The sequence below is a fragment of the Engystomops pustulosus genome, chromosome 2, assembly GCF_040894005.1.
Source record: "Engystomops pustulosus chromosome 2, aEngPut4.maternal, whole genome shotgun sequence".
NCBI lineage: Eukaryota > Metazoa > Chordata > Amphibia > Anura > Leptodactylidae > Engystomops > Engystomops pustulosus.
Window position 1 is genome coordinate 148,835,099 of NC_092412.1, and position 13,817 is coordinate 148,848,915.

The 13,817-nt window shown below is 44.7% G+C and overlaps 1 protein-coding gene across 2 annotated transcripts in view; it reads right to left on the reverse strand.

Annotated features, from left to right (window-relative positions):
* LOC140118659 (protein argonaute-4) overlaps nt 1-13,817 on the reverse strand; it is a 57,738-nt gene that overhangs the window by 33,967 nt on the left and 9,954 nt on the right. The window contains exon 1 of one of the 2 annotated variants that reach the window (XM_072136835.1): nt 975-1,315. The exons of the other annotated variant lie outside the window; for it this stretch is intronic. Within the exon in view, the coding sequence (XP_071992936.1) occupies nt 975-1,269 (295 nt within the window). The 5' untranslated portion in view covers nt 1,270-1,315. Of the gene's footprint in view, nt 1-974; nt 1,316-13,817 lie in introns of those variants that run through there. 2 annotated transcript variants of the gene reach the window in all.

Below are 13,817 nucleotides of genomic sequence, written 5' to 3' on the forward strand. Positions count from 1 at the left end.
GTGGTTAACATAGGGAAATGTAATGAATTACACTGACTTTTCAAAACTATTACACGCATGTTACTGAAGTGCCTCTCCATACTAGCTAAATAGGGACTCCCAAGCAGGTGTGAAACATGAACATATGAGTTCTTGGGTAACCCAGATCATGTGTATAACTACAGTAGCCATGGATAAAGGGGCGTATTATTTTACATTAATAATGGACCATGGTTAAATTCCAATAAACAAGGGATGCAAGCTCAATCCAAAAGGCTTGTTAGGGAAGGCAGCCGACACTAAACTGAGATCACTGTATGCCAGTCTTCATACCTACCACAATTCAATTGGCTTACCAACAATGTTGAATGTCAGCTTTAGGTTTAATGGCCCTGTACTTGGTACATGATAGGGAACAGCAACACAGTTTGTTTCTACAAGACACTAAAGTCAGCAGCAGAATTGCTGTAAAAGGGAGGACTCAGCTACAAGGAAGTAACATGGAAACACTACTTGCACACCAATATTGAGCAATGGCTAGGTGTAGGGGAAGATCTGCTACCTGCTGCCAGACAATCCTAATTCTTTGGTGCCCACAGATGGCACCCCATGAAAAGTTGAAGATGCAGCCTTGCTATAATTTGAAGGACTCCTTGTGATAGAGAGCAGAGGCTTGCCATGGACACATTTCAGCATGTAAATTCACAGCAGGCAGTAGTAGCTGCTTCCTGGCTCGTCCAGTGTGTGCCCGCAGGCAGCAGCCCTTTAACTGCACAGGCAGCATACAATAACAAGTGGCCGGTGCCACGCACGTAGACACAGGGCGCCCCGATCCCTGGCACACGTGCTGTCTGCCCTTATACAGCCCCTTCTCCAATATGTAGCCATCCATACGCCCCCACTTGTATCTGTCGATCAAAGCCGACCTGCCTCAGGTGAGGCCTAGCCTCCACAGGCTTCCCAGGCCTACAGCGAGCCGAGGAGGAAGGACTTACCAGGCCCCACCGCCTCCATCTCCGCAGCAGTCCTCTCCGGGAGTCTCTTTTTCTCCGGAATATTTGCTCCTGGTGGGGGTCCCTCCACGGACGGAATCGGGTCGGGGGGAAGGGATAAAGCCGCCGATCGACGGGGCGCTTCAGCTGTCAGAGAAGTGGCGCAGCTCGGGGTAGAGCAGTGTGCCGGGGAAGAGTTCTCTGTCCCGCGGGGGTAACACACAGAGGGATGATGGAGCGGCCGATCAGCTGGAGAGTACGGCGACACCGAAGACGGAAAAGACTGGGGACCGAGCATGTAGAGTGGGGGCGCGCACTGGGGATACGGGGGCGCGCAGCGGGTTCTGGAGCAATGCTCAGCCCCGGCGAGGGGAGGAGGAGGCGGAGGAGGGGGCGAGGGACAGCAGCACTGGATGTCACCTATACACATTGTGCTATACCCGCTAATATTCCCTCTACACTCTAGACACAAAAGGAAGGCTACGGTGGAAGCCTGGAGGGTGAGGGCAGTGCTAGCCTTCCTTCAAGAACATCACTACAATTCTACATCAGAGGATTTGGATGCCCAGATATTAACAACGTTGATTTATAATGCTCTAAGCTGGCCTAATGACGACATTTGTAGTTACACGGGACTGGACGTCTGGTAAACAATGATCATCACCAGCACCCCCCATATTACCACTGCGGTAAGTGGGGTGGTGGGTGGGCGCGCATGTGCAGCTCATTCCATTCACTTTTATACTGCAGCTCTATATTCACATCTGGGCCTTTCAAGATTGGCCAAAATGTATGGACCAGTCCCCGATCTACCATACAAGTGAATGGAGAGTTGCATCGTGTGTACCACCTATCCTCTGTCAGCAGTAAGGACAGAGCGATCTGGTCATTCAGCCTGTGGGATGGACAGGGCTAGATTAAGGCTCCCCCCCCCCCCATGCCAATGTGTGGCTCCTCCCACAATGTGTCTAAAAGATACAACATACTGTTCCATATATACCAGTGATGGCGAACCTTTTACAGTGCCTTCACTACAATCAAAACCCATTTATTGTAACATGTGATGGCAATTTAAGCTATTAGCTTCTTTTTAACTGCTCCGCCTCTATTCGTATAAGAACACGTAGTCCTGTCCAGTGCCCACATAGGGGGCCCAAGTGCCAACCCCCACACCTGTGCCATAGATTCACCACCAGTGAAGTACTGTTTTAAAAATCAGTCCAAGCGCTAGAGATATTAAAAACAATTGTATCTTAAGGTTTAGATCAGGGGTCCCCAAACTACAGCCCACAGACAGTTTCTATCCGGCCCCTGTCGCATTTGCCCAGAGCCAGATCATCATTGGCGCTAGGCCCTCAGATCTGGGTTGATTGGTTGGGGGGCCCCCCAGCTAGTGCTCCAATAGCGCAATTGTTAGGCTCCTGCTGGGCCCCCCGACGGCCCCAATCGGGCAGGGGCCTCCGTCCAGACAGGAAGCTCCTGCCAGTCACTGTATAGTCCTCGATGGGGCCGGAAACTTAAAAAGATTTGGGCCCCCGGCCGCCACAATATATGAAATTAATAGTGGGGAGCAGCATAGGAAGTAATTAACAGTGTAGGGGCAGCATATGAAATAATTAATGGAGAGGGGTCCCAGTATATTTGATAATTGACCCAATTAATTAATTAAGCCAATATATAAAATAGTTCACAAGAGGGTGCAGTATATTAAATTAATTGAGAAGGGGCCAGGGGTGAAACCAGCCTTTCTGCTGTCGGAGGCAAGCTATAAAAAGACGCGCCCCCCCCCCCTGCCCCCATATATGTAATATATGAAGGAGTGTCAGGACCATATTGGTTTAATTTGAAAATAAAGCAATGTAAAATACATCGTGTGCCACCAAATACATACAACAATCCGCCATATACCGGTGATAAAAAAAAAAAATAAATAAATCATGCCACCATAAATTATAAAATACATCCGGCATCCTTCATGTAACATATAATAGATCCAGTGTGCCGCCATGTACCATATAATACATACAGCATGTCACCATATAGTATATAAATGTATATATAGTATATTTTACGTGGCGGCACGCTATATGTATTATATGGTACATGGAAGTACGCTGTATGTATTACCATATATACTCGTGTATAAGCCTAGTTTTTCAGCAAAAAAATTGGTTTTTAAAAACCCTAACGCGGCTTATACTCAAGTCAAAAAATAAAAAAAATTACACGGGTCCTTTGGGCCCCCTCGAGATGCCGGCAGCTCACAATGACGTTGGCAAGCAGCGGATGTAACCGAAGGACCTGGAGCATCGGAGACGGGCTGGGCAGGCTGTATACTGGGAGGCTGTGTCCAATGCATTTCCCACCCTCGGCTTATACTCGAGTCAATAGGTTTTCCCAGTTTTTTGTGTTGAAAATAGGGGTCTCTGCTTATACTCGAGTATATACGGTATATGGTGGCACGCTCTATGTATTATATACTATATTAGGGGTGTTCCTTGGTGTTCTTTGGATTCTGGCAAAAAAAAAAAAAAAAAGGCAAAATAATTTCCTGATTACAGTGGAAACTTGAAGATACCTTGGGTGTAAATGTTTTATCTAAAGTTAGGACCACTCTGTCATCATATTTTGAGATAAGGTTCCCTAAGGGAGAGAGCTTTAATCTCCCCCAGACACCTAGCTGTAGATATAGCTATGAGGAAGGTTAACTTGAATATTAGCCCTGTAATCCCTATGCTCTTTAGGGGTTCAAATGGCAGGCCCGTAAAGTAATCCAATACCAGGGATAGATTCCAGTTTGGAATATTCCGCCTTAAGTGAGGTCTTAATCTAGAGGTGGCTTTTACGAACCTCTGAATCCAGCACTAAGGGCTGATAGTTGTACTTTGAGAGAGCTTGTCTTAGGACCCTTGTCAAATCCTGCTTGCAGGAAGCCCAGCACCTGTGAAATATTAGGGGACAATTGATTAGGAGAAACCGTGCCACAAAAGAAAACAAATTTCTTCCAGATTCTGTAGTAAATTTTATGGGCGACTGGTTTACGGCTAGCCTTCATTGTTGTTATTACCTTATCCGATAAGCCCTTAGATCAGTGGTGGCGAACCTATGGCACTGGTGCCAGAGGTGGCACTCAGATCCCTCTCTCTGGGCACCCGCACAATCACCGAGCACAGAGTTCGTCAGACATGACTCAAGGCCTCTTTCAGTCTCAGGACCCTGGAAGGAAACTACAATAATTTCTACTGTATTGGTGTCCTCAGGTGCCTTTGCATTTTAAAGCAGTGACAGAGCAGGGAGTAATAAGTTACTGCTTTAATTGGCACTTTGCGAAAAATAGGTGGCTTTTGGTTGTAGTTTGAGCACTCTGTCTAAAAGGTTCGCCATCACTGCCTTAGATAATAGCAGCATCCTTTCAGAATCCATGCAGAAAGCTCGAGAGCCTGGGGATTGGGACTATGTACTGGGCCCTGGAACAGGAGATCGGATCGAGGTGGCAGCAGAAGAGGTTCTGCCAACGCCATCTTTTTTTAACCAAGGGAACCAGTTCTTTTTTGGCCACCAGGGTACAATGGGGATTACTTTTGCTCGATCTTGTCTGCTCTTTTGGACAACTCGTGCTATCAAAGGCATAGGAGGAAAGGCGTCCATCAACAGCCCACTCCAGGATTGGCTGAAGGCATCTTTTTGAGTTAAGGGGACTGCTGGTTCTAGCGAGAAGAAATGGGGAAGCTTTGAATTCTTGCTGGATGCGAACAAGTCCACACTAGTTGTCCCCATCTTTGCGTTAACTGTATATAGACATCCTTGTTCAAACACCACTCGTTTGGGACGATTTTCTGTTGATTGAGATAATCCGCCATTTGATTCTCCTCTCCCCTTATGTGAATGGCTGAAAGCGAGTAGACATAGCTCTCTGCCCATGCAAATATCTTGCTTGAGAGATTTTTTTGTTCCTCCTTGATGGTGTAGGTATGCCACCGTGGGGATGTTGTCTGAATATATCTTGACATGCTGGTCTTTTAGTTCCAGAGTACTGGTTTTCAAGGCCTCTAGTAACGCTCTTAACTGTTGTTAGTTTGAGGGCCAAGTTTTGATCGATTCTGGCCACAGGCCCCAAATTGGATGGCCTGCCACATTTGCTCCCTATCCTGACAGGCTTGAGTCTGTCTGAATAGCTATCACTGGCCAGTGGAGCAAAGGTATTCCTCTCTCAAAATTTGTCAACTTTGTCCACCAGTCCAAGGACTGTTTGACTAGGATAGGAATTTCCACACTCAGATGGAGAGGGTTCTTTTCCCAGGAGGCCAGCACCCAGTTTTGCAGTGTTCTTGTACAAATTTTGACTCCATTGCATGCATTGAATGCACGCTGTCATGAGCCTGAGGATTTTCATTGCTTCTCTTATAGTACAATACTTATGGCTGGATTAGGGCAGTCGCAAAACTCAGTCTCCATCTTGAATTTTCTGTAAAGAACGTATGAGTTGAGGTTCTTCAGGTTGCAGATAATCCTGAAAGTCCCATTCGATTTCCTTATCAAGAAAAAAAGGGGAGACCTTTCTTTTTATGTTCCGGGGCTACTGGAATAATTTTGTCCAATTTCAGTAATTTCTGGACCGCTGCCCATAGTTGGACTGAAAGATTCTGTGATGTTTTTTGGTCAGGAAGAATTTTGTGGGAGGAAAAGTAGTTAATTCTATTCTGTAACCATCTTTAAGAAAAGACATAATCCATGGATTTGTTGTAATCAAACTCCACTGTAGATGAAAACACTTTGCAACCTTCCTCTTACTCTGGCGTCATTGTTTTCTGTAGGCCTGAGCTGAATTTACTGGAGATGAGGAGGAAGCCCACTTCCCTTGTTTACCTTTCCCCCTGTAGGATAGTCTTATCTTTAAGGTCTCAAAAGGGCTGTTTCCTTGGGTTAGTCTTGGATTCTGGGAAGCCTTTTTTTCCTATCCGCTGCCTTTTCTAAAATGCTATCCAACACTGGCCCAAACACATTCTCCTTCAAAGGGAATACCACATAAATTTGGATTTTGATCTAAAATCTCCACTCCATTGACATAGCCAAAGAGATTTTCTTAATGAAGTGGACAATGCTCCTTCCTTAGCACTGATCCTCACACCCTCAGCTGAGGCGTCTGCAATAAATGCCGTGGCTGCTTTCATTGTGGAGAAAGTACTCACTAGGACTTCCCTTGGGGTTCCATCTCTAATATGGTTCTCCAGTTCAGCTATCCAATGGAAGAGGGTATGGGCTACAGACGTTGTGGCGATGTTTTTCTTCAATAAACTATCTGCTTTCCTATCTAGCTGATCTCTCAACTGAATAGCATCCTCAAATAGTAAATCAGTCATCTTTGTCATCTTCGTGACCTGAATATCTACCTTTGGGGTGGGATTCCATAACCTGGCTTCATCTAAATTCTTTAGACATGGAGATCCTAGTCTCGGGGGTCCCTCCTAGTTGAGGGCGTTTATTGGAAATACACGTCCTGTAAGGACTGTGGCTCTTCTATCTTGAGGGTATCCCATATCACCTTCAAGAGTGGTTCTAGATCCTCAGTTTCTAATAGATATCTAGATGCCATCTTGCTTGCGGAACCGGACCTAGATGGTCTATTTCTAAGGAATCTCCTCCTTCAGATCCCTCCGAGTCCGACGCTGAAGGAAATTCTTACTTCCTTTGTCTCTTCTGAGGCGGTCCCTGAGGGATCAACGCATCTATACATGATGTGACTGAAGTCTGTACTTCTCTAATAAAACTGCACAGTTGGTCCACAAAGGAGCTCCTTTCCTCATTGAGCAGATTGTCTATACATTTTTTTTGCATACAGTCTTTTTATAAGCACTTGGTAGTCTCTCCAGACACATTGAATTTTTTATATGCAGACTTCTGCTTCACTGAAGTACTCTGATCTTTGGATTCCCCTTTTTCTTTCTCCTTCTCCCTGGGATCCTACCATGGAGAAGGAGCGCATAATTAATATGATAGAAAATAACACGTCCTTTTTATATATGTGGGATAAGCTGGCGACACCACCCTATCCCTACTTACAGGAGCTTGGGATAGGAGGTCCAAGAAGATTCAAAGTCGCTGGACTCTATGTTCCCAATGGTGGGACTATAAGAATCAACCAGCCTAAACCATTAACAATAATGTATGATGGCCTAGACTCGCATGAATAGCGTCACATGACTAAGTGGCAAGATGTTACCTGGTAAGGATGAGCCAGGTGAAGATCTACCAGGTTCTAAAAGGAATAAGAAAAATTATATATATTATATATCAGTGGTGGCGAACCTATGGCACGGGTGCCAGAGGTGGCACTCATAGCTCTCTCTATGGGCACCCTTGCCATCACCCCAGGGTAGAGTTTGCCAGACAGGACTCAAGGCCTCTTGCAGTCCCAGGCAGCCCAGGACACCAGAAGGAAGCTACAATGATAATCCAAACTTCTTCTCCTTCTTTCTACTGTATTGGTGTCCTCAGGTGCCTATACAATTTAAACCTTTGAAAAAGCAGGTAGTAATAAGTTACTGCTTAAATGGTCGCATTGGCACTTTGCGAAAAATACGTGGGTTTTGGTTGTAGTTTGGGCACTCAGTGTCTAAAAGGTTTGCCATCACTGATATAGATAGATATCTATCTATTATAATATATAGAAAAAAAAAAACAGCAGCACAGTCCTAATCAGCAGCAGTAATGGATGCTATCCCAGTCCAATAAATATCCAATAGAAAAAACTGCAGCACTCCAAAATAGCGAAAAACAAACTTGGTGTTTATTCCACCTCGCGCAACGTTTCGGCTGTGTTCAGCCTTTGTCAAGCAAATGTACATACATACACACAGATGTTGTAGTAGCGGTCATAAAAGACATCACAAACTATTTGCATGCAACCAACCTCTATGGCCAGGAATGCTATACCAAACAGTGATCTCGGAAGCAGGTAAGTCGAGACTCTTACCGGAATAGTTAGACCTCAGATCAACGTGAGCACCTCGCAATTACAATTTTCAAACTCCACGCTCCTGCTTCCGGGTCGCGCTTGCATGACATCACATCTGGCCTTGGTCACTGTGGCGGAAGTAGTTGGCAGGATCTGACTGGAAGTCCATACCGTGTATTGACATACGCTGACAAGCGTGCTCCGGGTGTCGTTGGCTTCCCGGACCCGCAGACAGAGCCGGAGAAGACTCAGTTCTTCAGGGCAGAGGAAAGGGCCGTAACCCGATGGAGGCCCGAACTGATTGGGGTAAAGGACGAATCCCCGCGGCTCCGTGATTCTCCCCCTCACTGTCCCGACTTATGGGAAGCAAGGAGAGAATTTTCTCTCTACTCCCTGCCCTGTGTAGGGACAGGAAGCCACTAGGGAATGGATGCAGGGGTGGGGCATTTAACCTCGGCTTCCTGTCCCTACAGAGGTTAAGAGTCATCCTCCAGTTGGGGCCATCATGGGGGACACCATGGAAAGCAGTTATATTTTGATCGGCCATTTTTGGACACGGCGATACCTAATGTGTTTATGATTTTCTCTGTTTATTTATATCATTTCTATGGAAAGGGGGGGTGACCTGAATTTTTTTTTATTATTTTTAACTTTATTTTTACTATTTTTCAGACCCCCTAGGGCAGTGGTGACTAACCTATGGCACGGGTGCCAGGGGTGGCACTGAGAGCCCTTTCTGTGGGCACGCAGGTTGTCAGCACAGGACAGAGTTCACTAGACAGGAACAAATCCACCAAATCTTTCTGCAGTCCCAAACAACTTATGAGAGGCTGCTCTCATTGCTATTTTACTTAATTGGCTATTTGGAACTGCGGGAAAAGTGAGAAGGTGTGGACAGGGCTGCATTATCTTTGGAGGTCTTCCTGCTGGACTTACCATTCTTCCTCTACAGAGAGACCCTGGAGAGAAACTACAATGAGAGTCTGAATTAGCACTCCTTTCAACTGTATTGGTGGCCTCAGGGGCTGATGCAATTGAAAGATGTGGACGAACAAATAGCAATAAGTTACTGCTTAAAATACCATCTTGGCACTTCAAGGTAAATAAGTGGATGTTAGTTGTAGTTTGGGCACTCAGTCTCTAAAAGGTTTGCCATCACTGCCCTAGGGCATTGATGGCAAACCTTTTAGACGCCGAGTGCCCAAACTACAACCAAAACCCACATATTTTTCGCCAAGTGCCAATGCAACAATTTAAGCAGTTACTTATTACTACCTGTTCTTTCACGGGTTTAAATTGTATAGGCACCTGAGGACACCAATACAGTAGAAATAAGGAGAAGTAGTTTGGATTATCATTGTAGCTTCCTTCTGAGGTCCTGGGATGCCTGGGACTGCAAGAGGCCTTGAGTCCTGTCTGGCAAACTCTACCCTGAGGTGAAAGCAAGGGTGCCCATATAGAGGGCTCTGAGTGCCAATCGCATTGTATTCTTGTTTTACAGATTTCACTGTACACCCCAAATGACATGTCTACCTTATTCTTTGGGTCGGTATGATTACGGGGATACCAAATTTGTATAGGTTGTATAGTTTTATACATTTACAAAAATTTAAACCTCCTGTACAAAAAAACTTTAGGATTTTGCCATCTTCTGGCGCTAATAACTGTTTTTATACTTTGGTATACAGAGCTTTGGGAGGTATTGTTTTTTGCGACTTTTCCTGATGTTTACAATGCTATCATTTTTAGGACTGGACTGTATGGCCTTTTGATCACTTTTTATAGAATTTATAATATTTTATAAAATGGCAAAAAAGTGCCATTTTCTACTTTGGGCGATTTGAATTTATGTTTTTTTATTTTAACTATTTTTCAGACACCCTGGGCTGTCTGATCGATTCTACCATATACTGCCATACTAAGACCCGTGGCCGTCATGGCAACAAATCACCACTCCCTGATGACGTCACAGGTAGCGACGATCCTCGGCAATATGGCGGCGCCCATGTGCTGCCATCTTTTTGAAGCCGCTGGCAGCTTCGTCGTCGGCAATCAGCAGTGCAATATGCAGCAAAGACTTACCAGCTATGGAGAGGGCTCAGCCCGTTGAGTAGGCTTTGGGGACCAGTTTTTGTTCCAATTCATAGCAAGTTGATATGGCCAATTTTAAACATCTTGCGATAATAGCCTTCGATGCCTTCTTTCCTTTGTTAGTTCACTGAAATTGAACAAACAGATTTGAGCCCTTGTTCCAAGTCTGTTACCTTGATGTATTGTACGACAGTCCTTACGTGTAAGGTGTGCCATTTAGATTGTTTGGGGGTTACTTGCATTCATTCTTAAATGATGGAAGGATTATCTCCTGGTGCCTCTGAAAATTAAACATCACTTTAGGAGAAAAGGTTGGGTCAAGAGAAATTGTAATCCTAACGTCCAATATACTAAGATATGGTTCATTTATAGAAATGGCATGCAACTCTCCTGGTCTTCTGGCAAGAAGTGGTCTTGAGCGTTAGGAATTTGATATAGATATCTACTAATGGTTCAAACCGATGCCTCATGAGGACATTAAGAACCATCAACAGATCCCACAAAGAGACTGAGGTACGAGATTGGGGACTAAACCTAGAAGAAGCTTCAATAAAAGTTTGACCCACCTGTTCTCTGCAATTGGCGTGTCAAATAAGCAACCAAAGGCAGATACTTGTATTTTCAGAGTACTTGTTTTGAGACCCAGGTCCAGACCTCATTGAAGAAATTACAAGATCTGAACTATTAGGCGGTTTATTTTTACAGACAAAGTTTTTCTAGATTTTCAAATAAATTGCAGAGGTAACTGGTTTCCTACTTGCCTTCAGGGTCTGGATTACCTTTTATCAGACACTCTTGGGATTCGAAGAAAGACCCTTCCGGATCCATGCTGATACTTGAGGCTTGCTTGTTTCGGATGCAGAACAGGTAAATGATAGAGAAGATCCTCCGTTAGAGGTAGAGAAACTTGGTCCGCTAGAGAGTTTAAAGGTTGAGTACCATCTCCTCTTTGGCCAGTCTAGAACTATTAGAATGACCTTTGTTCCATCCAAGCAGATCTTCTGTAGTACTTTTATTATCAAAGTTATTTAGTGGATAAGCGCAAGCTAGGTCCATGTCCCACCTGTGGCTGAAGGCGTCCGATGTGTGGTAAGTCGCACTCATTTCTAGCGAAAAGAAACTGCAGCACTTGCTGTTTGCAGGTTGCAAACAGATCCCATTGGGTATTCCCCTATTTTAGAGATGAGGAATGAAAGACTTCTTGATTTAGGCAGCATTCGTGAGGGCCCAGTTCTTTTCTGCTCAAAAATCATCGCCATCTGGTTTTCTACTCCCTTCAGATGAGTGGCTGAAAGGGAGAGTACTTTTTCTGCCCAGGAGAGAATTCTTTGGGAAAGATAGAGAAGTTTTTCAGATTTTATTCCAGCTATATGTAGGAGACTGTCGTCATGTTGCCAGAGCATCCATATATATGATGGTTGGTCAACAGGAGAAAATTTGATTTTAAAGCCTGCAAGAGGGATAAACTTTTAAGTCTTCATCTCCCAGGAGCCTTGCACCAGTTGATCCAGAATTTGGCTCCCCAGCTGTCTGGATAGTAATCTGAATGGAAATGCCAATAAATACCTTTCTGAATATTTTATGTCTTTGTCCACCAATGAAGAGACGTTTTTACCTGATGTGGAATCTTTATTTTCGTATTAAGGTAATATGAGTTTGTTGTCCCATGATGAAAGGATTCAGTTCTGAATGGTTTTGGGACCAGGAAACAGACTGAATGCAGGCAGTCAATTTGCCAAGGAGCTTCATGGATACCTGATCTTTTCTGATAAAAGATTGGATCTGCTGCACCAGAACAATCGTTTTTTCCTGTGGGAAAAACATTTGTTTCTGGGGGTCCAATAAAACACCTAGAAATTTCTTTTTGTCCGAGACTAAAGCTAGTCACATGAAAGTAAGGGGTGCGTATATATAGCAGACGTACATATGGCATATATACGTCCCCCAGACACTTCTATGGCCTCACGGTGCCGTACACATGCGGCACCATACTGTGCCATAGCCCGTAGAAAGATAGGACATGTCCTATCTTTCTATGGAATACGGCGCCCTGCACTCTGTATTCCTATGGAGAGGGGCAGGGTTGAGCAGCATGACGTAAGATGCCGCACGCTTCTCCTCCCCGCTCCAAGCTGCAACCCCGTCTCTCCATCCCCGTGAGCTGCGTTAATCCGCGGAGCATAGATGTCGCAGTGCTGGCGGTAACTATGGTTGTAACTGGGGCTATTAGCGGGTTATCTGCGGGGTCCTCACCTGGGACTGTGTACCGGAGACACCGGAGTTCCGTTCTTTTGCCGAGGTGCTTGGCGTCCCCAGCATCAGCATACGAAGAAGCAGATGGCTCTGTGAGCGCAGTGACACCTAGCTGTTGGGAGGAACCACACTGCCCACACTTTGCTCGGAGCTCCATAGCTTTGTTACAGTTGCAGGGGGATTCATGCTGGACCAGGACGTGGTGCTGTAGAAGATCAGTGCCGTAAAGGGTGAGCCCTGGAAACCGCTGGAGCCCCCTGAAGGTCCGGAGTCTGGATGAAAGGGAGGGCTGCTTGACATAAGCCGCTTGAAGATCGACACCAATCTGCCGGACCTCTCCAGTGCTCTCTGAAGAACGTGATCCCTTATTGAAGGCTGTGATAATAGAGAGGAATACTAGGGTCTACGGGAAATATGGCACCAGCGTCCGCGACTAGAGGTGGTGAGATGTCTCTATAATTGACCCATTTGTTCCCACATTCCTAATATTTCAAGATACTAACAGCAGAAAAACCGCTAGGCTAACCTGCTTAGTACCTGCTTAAGTGTTTGCTACCCATTGCATGACTGAATTCCGGGCTATAAACTAACAACCGCAGCGCACATATATTAATAACAACTCTCCAGTTTGGCACATCTCTCTTATGAACATTCAGCTGTTTGTTTGATTAGATGGATGTTGACTAACTTCTGTCTGCCCGATTATCTGCTAACTAACCAACTTGCGCAGCCTGGACATATTAATAACTTCCTCTAACGTGTATAACCTCACTGTATGGACATATACAACTGTTTGTTAGAGCTTTTTCCTGCCGTTTATCTCGTAATTGTGTGTTTTACCCGACTATTTCTTAATTGCTCGTTGATGCATGTACTGTTGGAACACACGTTCATTTTTGTGTAGTCCGGATATCTTTTTGCATATATAGCGACCCATGTGAATATCAAGGCGCTACCTTCCCTAAAGATAAAGCATCAAGTAAAAGTGAATATAAACTAGACAAAATGTGGCAATCCCCGCAAACTAGGACAAAAGTTAACCAAAAAATAGGGGGAGAAACTAAAGGAGTAGCAAAGGCAGGGGTGGCAGGAATGACAACAGCACATGCCTCCCCGGATAGTATAGCTATAGAAGAGGTAGATACAGGGCATAACCAAGAGGGCAATATGACGTTGGATAAAAGCTCTGTCTCGGAAATATTATAAGCAATTCGTGACTGTAATACCTCTATAATGGATCTTACTAATAAATTTGATACAGAGACAACAATGATAAGAGGAGACAAAAAAAAAAGGAAAAAATGAAAGAAAGTGACTCTAAAGTAACTGAATTGATGGATAATGACAGCTTTAAAAAAAAAAAGAAATCAATGATCTAAAGGAGGGGAATATATCATTACAGAATAAAATTATTGAGCTGGAGGACAGGACATGCAGAACCGATATACGGATTATTGGTATGCCGGAAGGGGTAGAGGGGAAAAAACCCCTAGAATTCACAGAAATCTGGTTAAAGGAGGTTGTGGGGAGTGAGCATTTATCACCGC